This window comes from Pristis pectinata, chromosome 15 (assembly GCF_009764475.1).
Source record: "Pristis pectinata isolate sPriPec2 chromosome 15, sPriPec2.1.pri, whole genome shotgun sequence".
NCBI classification, from domain to species: domain Eukaryota; kingdom Metazoa; phylum Chordata; class Chondrichthyes; order Rhinopristiformes; family Pristidae; genus Pristis; species Pristis pectinata.
The window spans coordinates 28,192,945-28,207,482 of record NC_067419.1 but is presented as its reverse complement, the minus strand read 5'-3'; the positions used below and the strand labels follow the sequence as shown (position 1 = coordinate 28,207,482).

The 14,538-nt window shown below is 36.7% G+C and overlaps 1 protein-coding gene across 1 annotated transcript in view; it reads right to left on the bottom strand.

The window, feature by feature from the left end:
• Positions 1-647: 647 nt before the first annotated feature.
• The window catches only part of LOC127578532 (F-actin-capping protein subunit alpha-2), a 33,108-nt gene continuing 19,217 nt past the window's right edge, over positions 648-14,538 (bottom strand). The window contains exons 5-10 of the mRNA XM_052030671.1: positions 13,946-14,152; positions 11,303-11,382; positions 10,031-10,109; positions 8,138-8,209; positions 4,932-4,994; positions 648-3,349 (exon numbers count right to left, since the gene is read on the bottom strand). Coding sequence (XP_051886631.1) covers positions 3,209-3,349; positions 4,932-4,994; positions 8,138-8,209; positions 10,031-10,109; positions 11,303-11,382; positions 13,946-14,152 — 642 coding nt within the window. The 3' untranslated portion in view covers positions 648-3,208. The remainder of the gene's footprint in view (positions 3,350-4,931; positions 4,995-8,137; positions 8,210-10,030; positions 10,110-11,302; positions 11,383-13,945; positions 14,153-14,538) is intronic.

Sequence of the window (14,538 nt, the reverse complement as noted above, 5' to 3'; positions counted from 1 at the left end):
CTAATAAGCTTGTGAAAATAGGAGCCTCACAGACTAAAGCAGCCATAATCAGAATGGTCAGGTTTTATGAGACCTTTTAATTTATAATTACTTTAAAAGGAAGAAAGCAGGACAAAATGGCTCCCCCCCCCCCACCACCCAACAAATTGAGTAATGAGTGGTAAAAACATTTCAATGTATTTATAAAATGTAACTTGCATTCATACACCCTCCTTTACATTATCAAAACTTTTCAAAGTGCTTTGAATCAGTGAATGATTCTGACATCACAAGTTATATTGGTAACCGACCAATTTTCAAACAGCAAATCCCATAAACTGCAATGAGGCAAATGAACATTTAATTTATTCAGTTGTTTGTTGAGTGATGTACCTTATCCAGAATTTCCCTGCTTTTTAAAAAAAAATAATGCCAGGGTATCTTTTAAATACACCTTAAAAAGTTACTGAGCCATTAGTCTAGATTATGTACTTAAATCCAGTAAAAAAAAAACTTGAGTACTGCCATAGAGCCAACCTGATGATTTTAAAGCCAGTCAGCAAAAAAAACATAGCTAAAGGCAATCAAATAAACTTGTGGCATGTAGTACAAGTAAAACATCTGTTGGTCACACTGTATATAAAAAAAAACTAGTCTAACTTAAGAGCTCAGATAGGCAATAAGAGCACTTTATTTTTAGCAACAGGAAAGGGCCATTTAATGAGCATGTCAGTTTATTTTTACAGAGACCTTTTTAAATCATGCCAAATCCCTTTTTTGAAAATAACCACGATACAATGGACTTTGCACTTCCTACCCACATGCAATCTTGAATCTTTTCACAGAAAACAAATTGTGTAACAGTGAACACAATCAATTGTGTCAATTCTACCATTATCGAAGTATTTTTTTCTGTAAAGCACTTTTCAAAATTTAAAACTTGGAATAATTTTAATGTCTTTACTTTCTAAAGCACAGGATTCTAGGTTTATTTTGAACAATGACTTAGCTAGACCTGTACTGCTGTAGTTTTTCCTCCTCACTTTCCCTTTGTTTCAAAGGCACGTTCCCTACCTCGGCATCCATCTGTCCTCTTAAATCGGAACCTCCCCCCCCTCTATCACTGCCAATTTCCCCACCTATACCCTGGTCTTACCTCATGTAACCTTCAATTGTGGCCATACTGCTGTGGGAAACTTATTTTATCCAGCCCTGGGGGAGACAGCTCTCTGGTCTGTGAAACTCAATTCTAAGAAACTAGAATGCAAGGTTACAGACTGTTACTTTATCTTTTGTGGAGTGAAGAAACTATTAACCCTGGGACACACGACAAATAAAGAGGTCAGTTTCACACAAACTATTTCTTTCACCCAATGTTACCCCACGTTTAAGTGTATTGCTCCACCTTCTAAGTGGTTAATGAGTTTGATCAATTGAAAGTCACGCATAGTTTGCCATTTTCAGATGTTTTGTTTTGCTTCCAGTGCGCCTTGTTCATACTCAAATTATTTGTAAGTGAGTAAATTTCTTTTTGAACAGGTTTTGTAGAATCAGAGTAAAACAGCACAGAAACAGGCCCTTTGGCCCACCGGCCCACCGTGTTCATGCTGACTTTTTTGTCCATTTACACTAAAAGTGCAAAATCTAGTCAAAATGCAAACTGGAAGATTAAACAGTAACCTAATACTGACTTAAGTGGCAGTCAATTTTAAATATTTTGTTATTTTGCTGTTGTGTTTAGTGCTGAAGGCCAGGGTTAATGCAACACCAAGACTGCTTTTATACATTGGCTTTAACCACCAAACAAAAAAGTCACAACCATACTCCTTCTATCCCTGTCATAAAAGCATTCTGTACATGGGTACTACATGTAAAGTCACAATGCCAGACCATTTTAATATGTTGGCAGATAACAGGTATAAACCTATTTACAACTTCAACACTATTTTTGAATCATATTCAAGTATAACAGACTCAAGGACTACCTCTTTAGGTTCAACTTCATTATGGACTGGAGGGGTAGTGTGTAAACCAATGTTGCAACCTCTTTTGTTGGAAGTTTTTACCACTTAGCTGAAAATTACTCAAATAACATTGGGACAAGTTGCCCATTTTATTAAAACATGTCAAGGTGCACCCTGAACTCTTTCATAAAGAGTGCAACTCCAGCCTTAGCTTCCAGATTGCTATAATATTTACATCGAACTACAGCAAACTTGGGAAAGGGTACTTGGCACTGCAATTTTTACCATGTCCATGCATTTCTTTCAGAAATGTATCCTAAATTTATCAAATGACAAATTGTCATTTACAAATGAATTATATACAAAGTACATTTAAGGATTAAATGTATGTCATTGAAAGGAGGAAATAAAACAGGCTGGCACACAAATTAATGAATACAGGTTTATATTACAATGTGTCTTGTTCTGGTACAGTTGTGTCTGCTTCATAAAAAATAACTCATGGGTAACTTTTAATACACAGCTCATTGAAGGAGGAGTTTATGTGGGCACAAAGCAGTAACTGCATTTTATGTATATTTTTGCAAGAAATATTAACTACATCTGAGACAGTGCATGTCAGTAAAGCATAAACATTACTAACCATATTGAATTATTTACCCATTAATTCAGTATTTTCTGTCCCACGTCATTTACCCCTTGAACAGAATATCTCTATGGAGAATAAAGGCAAGATCAGAAATTAATGTGGAAGTAACTGCAATCTATGAAGGGATACACCTTAGATATAAATGATCAGTAACCGTTCACCTAAATAAAGGTACTGGGAAGAAATAGGCCCAATCTGTTAAAATTAAAATTTGCTTCAATCCTCGGCAACATAATATTAAGCAGAAACCAAAAAACTAAAAAAGGCATGGTCTCACCATGGTACTGTAAACAAATATGGCAACTAAACATGATGGCTGTACTGGATGTTTTAGAAAGGGAACATACATTAAATAATGAAAACAGTCACATGAGTAAACCATAGAGTTAAAGTATTTTAACATTGTTAGAAAGGGAAATGCTGCATTGAAAATCATGCGCTTTGTGCACAGTAAATCTATCATGAGCGCTAATGGTGTTCAACTGAAAGTGTATTAAAAAAGGTTATGAGGCAATTTCCCAAATTATTTATAAATGTAATTCAACAATTTCACACTTGTGAGACCAGACCTTTTTAAAACAGACACGAAAATTATCCAGTCATGCGAAACTTCCTCTTAAAGATTTTGCATTTCTTTGCCAATCTTGTAGCTCAGGATTTTGTTCCAGTCGATTTTGGTGCGGGTGACTGGCAGTTGTCGGCGCAAGGCTTTAAATGTAGTGTCTGACATGGTCTGATAGTTTTCATTGATAGCAGTCTGCAAAAAGTAAATAGATTTAAGATTCCCTGAATAAAATTAGTATACTTTCAACACAAGAATAACTTGCCAGGTCATTTACAAATTAATTACAAATAAAAGGTCAGAATGCATCAATCTACAAGCCCATGATTCTGTACAGAACTACTAGATAACTGCAGTATGTGAGTCAGTGCACTCCCAACTTCTATGTTGCAACGTACAGGTGCAGAACTCATTAACGATCCAAAGGTTAGACACTGGTGTGTCTGAACTTTTGCTCAGCCACTCAACTCAGCACTGAATCCAAAGGTGAACCACAAAAATAATGATCTGTGGGATGGCTGACACATGTTTGGCTTATTCATTTGAAAGGGGTTGCTGATCTTAAATGGAAAGTACAGTGTGGCTTTATTTTTAAGAAGATACACACAATTGAAAAATGTGTGACCAGCAAAGCCAAGCCATCGTGACTATCTGGGATTCCCCAACCTAAGCCCGGTCCCCACTCTTGGATGCTGATGGCAGCTGTGCTTCAAGGACAAGACCCATAAAAAAATATTCTCAGAGGAAGAGTGCCAACAGCATAGATCCATCCCAATGATTACTAGCAAATCAGCTTGAGATATCCTTTTATTATCAGCTGATATTTACATTTTAAAGGAGAAAATCCAAACTCCCAAACACTTTCTATATCAGGTAAAACAAATTTCTTCAATGAAATACATGCCCACTATCATCTGACAAATCCCCATGAACTTCCAATATTAAATAATTAAAGCTGTGAAATAGGTCAGACCCATCACTAAAACCCAAAACCAAAAGGAGAATGCTGGAAGTGCCCAAATCAGGTAGTAACTGTGGAGAAAGAACAACAGTTCATATTCTGGATGGATAACCTTACAGTAGAACTGCCTAATTCGGATACAAATAGAAAAAACAAGCTGTCCGAAATTGCTGAATTCGATATCCAATCCCAAAGGCCGCAACGTGCCCAGATGGAAGACGAGCTGCTGTTCACTGGAATAGCACAGGAGGCCACAGATAGATAAGACAGTGTGGGTGTGCGATGAAGAATTAAAGTGACAGGCAACTGGAAGTTCAGGGTTGCTCTGTAGACTGAACAGTGGTGCTCAGTAAAGTGGTCACCCAAGTGACATTGCCTGATCTGACAATCTGACAACTACCTAGCTAACTGATTTCAAGTTTGTGAATGTGGCGGCACATGCTTAACTAATTTGAGGTTGTGGTCAATCAAGATAATGGCAACAACTCTCTGGGTATTTTACTTCTCATACCAGAACAAAATAATTTGAAAATCAGTTAAAGACAGTCACAAATGGCAATGCTTATAGACATACACATTAAAGGCCTGGTTTTCAAAATCCAAGAGGGGTTCCAAGCTAGCGAGAGCCTGATAGTTGTAAAGTTTATTTCTTTGTGTTGATTGATTGATTTGGTACAGAATGTCATTTTCCTGACAACAGCTGCATCTTGGTGCCAAACAGATTTACAAAGGACAATGCAAATACAGATCTGGCAACACAAGAAATCAGTTCAATTATCAATTGGGAAAAGTAAATATCCATTTAAGAGTCCATACCTGGTATTCATTTTCTACTGCTTCTACAAGTTTTGTGAATTCTTTAGCCATCTGAGCTTCATTCTGTAAAAGATAGAATAACAATCTAGATATTTTCTATAAGAAGCCAGTGGATAAAATCACAACTTTGAAAAGATATGATAGAAGAGGAAGTAAATGATTAAAATGAAACAGAAGAGGATTTCAGAAAAAGTGGGACGGTCATGTAGTAGCAGTTATGAAGAGGCAGAGCACAAAAATTGTAAAAACATGTCAACCCAAGGTGCTTTTATTGTTTTGGGGCTGGGGAAGGGTATACAAATTATATGTAGATTGGAAAAAGCCAGCTAGCTCATATTTGCTATTTAAGACTAGGGGAAACCAAGAAATTATAGACCAATTAACTTAATGTCTGTTGTCAGGATATTACTTGTGTCTAATATAGTGAATTCAGTTATCGAACACATTGAAAGTTTTCAATTGATCAGTGTTCCAGCATTTTTTCAACAACTGGCAAAGCTAATTGGATTTTTGTTTTGAAGTCTTTGAAATAACAGACAGGACAATGTCTATGGTTGTAATTTATAAGAATGCGCAGAAGAAAAAAAATACACAAGGCAAGACTGTTAGCTAAAATTGAACCTCAAGGAAATGAAGACAAATTATTGACCCAGTTAAGAAATTGGCTAAGCAGGTGAGTGGGGATAAGCAGCAGCTCAAATTTATAGGATGTCACTAGTGGGGTTCTGCAAGAACATGTTGAACCTACAACTATTCACCATTTTATAAATAATTTAAATGAGAAGAAAAAAGTCATATATCCAAGTTTGAGTGTGAGACAAAAGCAGGAGGGTCTGTAATCGGTACGATGGAATTACATTTCAAAGAAACGTAAATAGATTGCAATGGGCAAAACAGTGGCAAATAGACTTCAGTGTAGGTCATGATAGTGTTATTCTCTTTGGATCAGAGTACTTTCTAACGTGGTGGCTGAAATGCTCGGAAATAGTGGAGGTCTAAAGAAATTTACAGGTCTGTGTAAATGGATTAAAATATCACAGAAAATAACAAAAGTTAATAGAATGCTGGCCTTCATTACTAGAACAACTTCTGTCCCCTTATGCTCCAGTCACGTCACAATAAAAGAGGCCAGGTTAGACTACACCACAGATATTGCAAGCTGCTTAACACTATGCTTCAAGTAGATGTTGCCCTTGGAAGGAATGCAGTACAGATTAATCAAAATTAAATCGGGACCCAAGGTTTAAATTACTAAGAAAGATTATAGAATCTGGGATATATTGATTGGAATTGATCAATGATTTACAATAAATTCACTTATGGCATGCTGATGTCACCCGTCAAGCCAGGATTAATTACCCATTCCTAATTACTCTTGAGGTGATGATGAATCCATATTGTTGCTGGGTAGGGCCAAGCTGCAACAATCAAAGAACTGACCTACTTCCAAGTCAGATTGTGAGAGACTTAGAGGGGAATGCAGTTGTTGCTCTTATCATGCAGGCCAATCTTTTTTCATTCTAGATGATAGGATGTAGGTTCAAGAGATGGTCCCGTCAAAGTAATCTTGGTATATACCATATTTTGTAGGTGGTACACAATATAGCCACAATGTGGTGTTGGCAGTGAGAGCATGTGTGCTGGTGCAAAGGGTGAAGTAGCCTGGATGGCGTCAAGCTTCTTCAATGGGATTGGAACTGCACTCATTTAACCAAATATTTCAGCAGAGTCTGGATTTGGAGCAAGTAAATGGCAAAATGGCTTTAGAAGTCAGGAAGAGAGTCATTCACCATGGGAAACTAAGCTTCTCACTTGCCCTTTTTGCCATAACATTTCTGTGGTTATATTTCTGGGCAATTTTGATAACCCAGGACGTTGATCTGGAGATGGTGAGGGATTTGGTAATGGGAATGCTGTTGCATGTGGGTGGTTAAGACTCTCACTGGACATCATCATTGCCTAGCACACACTTTACATTGCAATTAGCAGCCAATGCCTGACTATCCAAAGGCTTGGTATGTGCTGGCATGCGCTGCTTCAATTTGAGTTGCAATTAGAATTGAATGCTAAAATCTTAAGCGAACAGCCCCACTTCTGACCTAATGATGGAATGGTGAACAGTGAAGCAGCAGCCAATGATAATTGGGCCTAAGACACGGCAGCAAGATCCTGAGATGGACCTGCAACAATTACAACAAACTTCCTTTGTGCGAGGTCTCACTCCAGCCAGTGGCTTGAGTTCCAATGTTTCAGGAAATCATGGAGAACTGATATGTTTGAAGAGATTTATTCAATAGTCGTAAAGTTTTCGATCAGAACAAATTTAGAGCCAAAGTTTTCAAGTAAAGCTGAAACACTTCTACATGATGGAAGAAATCTGAAACAAAGCAGTATATGATGCAAAGTTGATTGTTAATTTTAAAATAGACTAATATATTCTTGACAACTAAAGATATTTGGGCAAAGTGGAAAAAATGGAAGTAAACCAAATCAGGGCACAGACCACTCATGATCTCACTAAGTGTGTAATTGGTCTCGAGACTAAATCATCTATTTCTATCCCAATGTTTAAAAAATATCTTTGGTAGAATTAAGTTGCTTAGGCACACTGTGTACATGGATATATTAAAGAAAGATCTTATTAAAGCTTAATTAGGTTAAAAGACATTCCTGATAACCCAAGTAGTATAGACATCACCTTAAGTATTATGGACTTGGTGGTCTATACTGAGTTAGCTGGTCTAAACATGTTCTACTCTTGATCTAAAGGGGTAGGGGACAAAACTCAGCTACAGCTCCAATTTCCATTTGCTATTCAGAAATCCTTACTGGAATGTTCACATGGGGATAGGATTGGGTGAGGCTTGATACCTTTCCCAGTAGAGTTTTCAGCCAACACACAATATAGGTTTACAGATGACTAAGTCCTTTGGGCAGGATTTCAGAGATCTGTTGGCATCTCTTAATGGTTGATCACAAGATTGTGCATTCAGTAAAATAGTAGGTTGGAAGGGAGAAGGCAGAGGGGAAAGGTGTGTGGCATGGTGATGGGTAAATTGTCATGATATATTTCTATGTATATTGATAAAAACAGTGCATTCAAGAGTAAGCCTGGAAACCAAGACTTATGCATCAAATACAAGAGAAAAAAGTTGTTTACCACCCTCCCCCTTCCCCCACCCCTGAATGCTGAACAATGGTCTTACAGTGACAGACAAAGTTTCCTGTACATCTTTATGGCTGACCAGTTGAACATTGCCATCTTCATAATAATGAACCTGAAAAAAAAATGAAATGTTTGCATTTTCAATTCTTATTAAATAAACGAAAATTTAACCACATAAAAAGAATCAATCTCCTTCTTCAACCCTACCCCCACCACTATTTTACCCTTATATTAAAAATTTGTACATCACTTTCCAACAAATAAGTTTAGCTGCAGCATAACCTATGAACTGAAAAGTTAAAACCAAATTTAAACAACAGAAGGCAAGCTCTCAAGTCAGGTCACATTCCATAGAGAAAGAGTTTCAGGTCAATGACCTAAATCCTGATGAAAGGGCATCAACTCAATTTTGTAATCTACAAACACTGCTTGGCCCAGGTACTTCCAGCCTTTCCTGTTATTTCAGATTTCCAACATCTACCGTATTTTGCTTTTGTATTATTGCTCCTTTGAAAAAAATTAAACTGCTTTTTTAAAAACAATTTCAAGCACCATAATTTATATTACCAAATAACCTCAGTGGTGCTGATTTATCTGCAATTATATCCCAACCACAGTACCACAATTTGATCTTAAACTAAATACAATAGATGGATCCCTCATTGGACTTAAAAAGCTGTACACTAAAAAAAAGGTCATTAACTTCTGTGATTAAAGTATAATAGATCAGGTCTTCCAGTTAAGAGAACAGAATTTAAATTTCAGTTTCAAACAGTAACAATAGTACCCCTTGGTCAGTTATTGGCATGGAGGCTAAAAATAGAGCAAGCATAAGTGTGGTTGTTGTAATTCAACTGCCTGTTGTCCCATCCAGTAGGTAGAATCCAATCCTGCCATTTCTCCTTTTTCAGTAATCTCAGTGACAAAATATTAACACTGAATTTTGAGAAGATCAAGTATCAAAAAAATTTAACTTCTACATAAAGATAACCTGAGAAATACCGGACAGAAAAGCCAAATTATATTGCCACATCTCTGTGCAGTAAACAATTTGGAGCAAGGTGGGGTAAAGAAATTCAAAACATGTAGCAGTTTTATTAAGTTTTGAAAATCACTCTAGAGCCCCAATGCAATTAGTGCATCAACCAGATCAATTCAGAAGCAACATTAAAAATGGTCCCAATAAGAGTCTTCTGCAAAAATATTTCAGCGTTTGATTTATTAGAACAAGTCAAATATCTACTGCTCAATACCAAGCCCCCAGTGACTCCAGCCTCACAATCTATTCCCATCACACCAATGACAACCTGGTCTTTTAAAGGGGAAAATTCAGATCACAAAAAAACTACTAGATTATCCACTTCTTCACTTCAAGCATACTGGAACTTTACATATAATACTTTGATAGTTACAACATCAAAATAGGTTAAGTCTCCACTGCAAGGGCAGTGAAATCTCATGGAAAATGAATACAAAGTGATGGACATGGTCAAAATACTACAACTAAAACCATCAATACCGCAGCAATACATAGCTTCAAAAGATGGATGAGTATCTACTTGTAACACTGTACACCTTAAATGTAAAGTAAAAGAATGCCATCGTGTTTGATCCCGATCTTCAGGGTGATCATGAAAGGCAAATTTGGTCTGAGATGTTTAATGTATTACACAACATGGGGGAAACGTAATAGGAGTTCTAACAGACAACAAAGAGGAGGCACAAATGTTCCTTACATTTTCAGCTATTCAAAAAATAACCACACGATTATTCTATTTTGGGGTAGATCCCATGGTCTGGGGAAAGGGCAGGATTAGATGCGAATTGTCTTTTCCTCTTTAGTGCAGCAAACACATCTCACTTTAAAGTAAAATACTTTGAGTTTAGTTATGGATTATGTATGGTCCACAACCACTTAACAGTTATCACTAACCTGAATCTTCAAAATGCCTTCCACCTGAGTTGATGAAGAAGTGATAGTAAACTTCCACTCCGATCTCCAACGTCCATTCCTTAATTAACAGAAATGAAGATAACTTGCCGTCATTGTCACAAACATACAGCTTGTTATGAAACCAATATATAATACAATTTAGAGATTTGGAAAGTCAACATATTTATTGTAAAAAAAAAAGAAAAACATTGACCACATTGTATTCAAAAGTTGAATTTACCGGAAAATTAATAAGACAAGGAAAAATAGCAATATATAAAATGTGGCATAAAATCTTTACAATCATATGCATTTTATTTCATTTGCAATCTTGCATATGAATCTAGGAGAATAATGTCCTTCATTGTATGACCTACTTACTCCCTTGAAAAGTGGTGAAAATAAAGTGTTCGGTATAAACATGCAATAAAGCTCTTAACAACTGTATTTTTCCCCAGGTAATCTGCACAACACCAAAAAAGAATGCTTTATACACCATAAGCTTTCAAAATATGAAATGCAATATATAGCATAATCTGAACAGCATTCATGGTCAGCTGTCAGATCAGCAGATAAATTTCCTCTTGTGGATCCTCAGTGTATACTCCATCATTCCTCCAGATCTTCTCTGCCTTAAACAGAAAGGCATTTTCTCCCCCAAAGAAATGGGTAATCTCCCTACAGTTCTTTCTCGAGAATACTTAGGCTGCACCAAAATCTTGAAAGCTATTCTGTTCATTACCACATTGCTGTTCATGGGAGCTGCATGTACATACATTACCTGCAAAAGTGATAACACTAGAACCAATGAAGCACTTTTTTTGAAAATCTGGACATGCCAAGATACTGAAAGGAGTTATATAAATATTTTTTGTCACCTTTTTTACTTTGTGTATTACAGGTGACCTCTGCAATACGGTCATTCATGTTACAGAAATTTCACCTTACAGAATTCCCAAATCACTACCCAATAGAGGTACGGAATAAAATTCACTCACAGAATTTAAATAGAAAAAAATTATTTTTTCAACTCACATTTCTTATGTGCACACACAAGATGGCTTTGCATTATGGAAAACTGTGATATGGTCTGTTTTCTAGGAATGCAACACTCCCCCCGCCCCCAAACACAGGGGTTGCTTGAACATGCTTCAAATTACTGCAATGTCAACACCTTCCAAAATGTTATTTATGGCAAGATTGCCAAAAGACAGCCTCTATCAATTTTGATAGAATTAGACAAAACTTCTCTGGGATTTAAGTTCAACATACCAGAAGTTTTTGGGTTGAAACTGATGACTCTCAATGCATACTATAATAGTTTGATGCCCACCAATGGTTTTCCCATATACCTGGAAAGAGAGCAAAATTTAATTTGCAATGTCCTAAATAAAACGCGAATATTACACAAAACAAATGTTTTACTAAAACCCAAGGCTTCCATGATGATTAATTTAGCTTGGTGATCAAGTATTAAATCCAAATCTGCCGGGATGCCTGGAATAAATTTTCTGCTGATAAAAATATAATTTGATGTACCCCAAGCAAAATATCCTTTGATGATCAGGAAAGCAGTGGTAACACATCCAATGAAGAAATGAGATTTCATTCACCAATTAAGTGTTTGACAACGTTAGTTCAAAAGGACTTCAATAGGATGAAATGTATTTTCTTCCCTTAGTGGCATAAATTTCATTGGAAATTGCACTTTAAGTATAAATATTCTCTACTTTTAAAATTAACCCAGTGATAACCTAGAGCCTTAACTTAAACCAAACACTATAAATGCTGTTGATTTGAAATAAAAACCAGAAATGCTAGAAATATGGGGAACCATTCCAGAAAATGGTGAAGATACTTTGAAGATTGGGTACCACCCATGGAGGAAAATAACAGTTCATGTTTCAGTTCAATGACTCTCATCAGTACTGGAGAAAATTATAGATACAGGTTCTAAAATCTAGAAATTGGGGTAGGAGAGAAGAGTGAAAGGCAGGGAGATTAAGTGACAAAGGAACTGTAGCAAAAGGAGAAAATGCAGTTATTGACCAGAAACAAAAACGTCTGGGACGTGTAAATGGGAGAAGCTGAATGTTTATCTGAAATTACGCAAATAAAATAAGCAGATGCTAGAAATTGGAAATGAAAGCTGAAAAGTAGTCCAAATAAGTCACTACTTCAACTACAAAGTGTTGGGGCCCTGGACAGTGGGAAGGTAAGAGGTAAAATGGCAGATGGTGCATCTCCTGCAGTTGAACAGAAGGTAATGTGGAAAGGGGAGAGGGCATTAACGCAGATGGAGGCAGAATGCACAAGAGAAACAGTCCCTTGGGAATAATGGAGGGTAGGGGATATTGTCTTTGGTGATGGCAATTTGTAAGATACGCAGGAAATGTGGGAGAGGATGCAGATTTGAATTTGCCATTTGGTAAGGTGAAAGGCAATCTTATCCTCGTTCTCAGATCAAGGCGACAGATTAAGAGAACTGCAAGAAAAAGAAGGGAGATGGTTGAGGGCTATGTCAGTGAAGGGATGATATCAATTGAAGATAAAGACAAGCTAGAAGTAGAGGTACGAAAATGGAATCATCATAACAGACAGAAACTGGGAGAATGGAAGGTATCCTTGCAGAAGTACAGTCAAGATAACCAAGAGAGGAGATTCAATGGGCATTTAGTTGATAGCAATCTCTCACTTATCCCAAAAATGGAAGTGAAGTAGTAAGGAAGGAAAGAGCTAGAGATGGCCCATGCAAAGGTGAAGGCAGCAAATATTTTAGTTAAGGACAAGCCATCAATGTACCAAAAAGGGCAGGGTCCCAAGTTGATCAAATATCCAACAAATAAAGTACAGAATGAAATCATATGGTACTCGCAGCAACAGCTTATTTAGAGGAAATGATTGGTATCAAGAGAGAAGTTATACAGTACCAGAACAAGCTCAGACAGATGCAGTAGAGGTATGGGGAAACTGATTGGGCCTTTGGCAAGGAAGAAACAAAAGGCCCTCTGGATGCCTGGAAAGGGAATGTAAATATCTAAAGGGATTGGCCATTCATGGTGAAAATAAGAGGCTTGCAGATAGGAAACAAACGCAAAGGGTGTCAGAAGTCAGTGGGAACAGAAGGGACAAGGGCAGGGAAGAGTATCAAGATAGGAAGAAATGATCGGGAGACTACAGTAGAAAGATCTCCAGATGAGTCAGGGTCAGTGATTGCCCAGAAAACGCTGGCCTGGTGTTCAGTGGTGGGCCCATAGTCCAGAGGGAGGTATGAAGTGATGTCAAGAAAAAGGACTTTCAGACTCCACAAGGTTGAGGTCAATTTCTCCATACAACACTACTGGCTCTGTTAGCAGGTTAAATCACAATATTGGGCTTGACTTTTGTTAATGGAATGCTACAAGTTTAGGAGTTGGGGGAAGCTAGAGTGGTGTGAGAAATTTTATTGTCAATTAGACAAAGACACTGGGATTTAAATTGAAAATCTGAACCCAGATACATTAAAGAAAATAAATGCAAGTTATTGACTAAGTACGAAAAGGTAATAGCACAAACACAAGAAACTATAGTTGGGAGTGACCAGAATAATAGATTAAAAAAATGGTTTTAATAGACCAGGGAAGAAAGCCTTTTCGTAGCATGAATAAGATGCTAACGCAAGCATCAACTTGGAATGAAAACAGCTCTTGGATGAAATATATTGAAAGGAAATGATCTCATCCAGAACATATTATTTTGAGATGTATTATAACGAAATAACATTGAATAGATCTCTATCATCAGCTGAAAAAAAACTCACAAAGTGTTAGGTGGATAAGTTCAGAAATCATTTGAACACAAAAGGAAATAGTTGTGTTATACATAAATATAATTCATTACTACTAATTCAGAGCAAATACTGAATGAAATACTTACAGTGCAGACACCATTTGCATAATGTTCTTTTACATATGCTCTCATAGCAGTATCAACAGCACTTCGCCAAGATTCCAATGCATTTTCAACATCATGGGGCTTGGGATCACTTGCTTCTTTTCGTAAATGGTCAAATTTGAATGAGATCTTGTTCCTGGGATCCAAAAATCTACCATTACCAAGATCACCATGCTCTGTTATTAAGACCTGTAATACAATATTAACAGCACAATATTAAGACAGTCTGAGGAAATTTAAGGGTTTTTTTTATCTTTAATTATATATAAATGAATTTTCATCATGAAATCATTGATCATCTAGGTCTTGCATTAATAAAATATATTAAATAGTCCGAATAACAGTCCAGGATTAATATCAAGTTTCACCATTACATTTAGGAAATTTCAATTAATTGAAATTTTAAAGAAGCGCAGGTGATGCTTACTATGAAATAAACTCAATGACCATTGTGTTAAAAATTCACCCCATTTATTAAGATTTACTTCCTTGAAGGAAAGCAAGTCCTGACCAATTGAGCCTATGTGTCATTGCTGACCTACAGCAAGGAGCTTAACTCTCAATTTCTTTTTGAA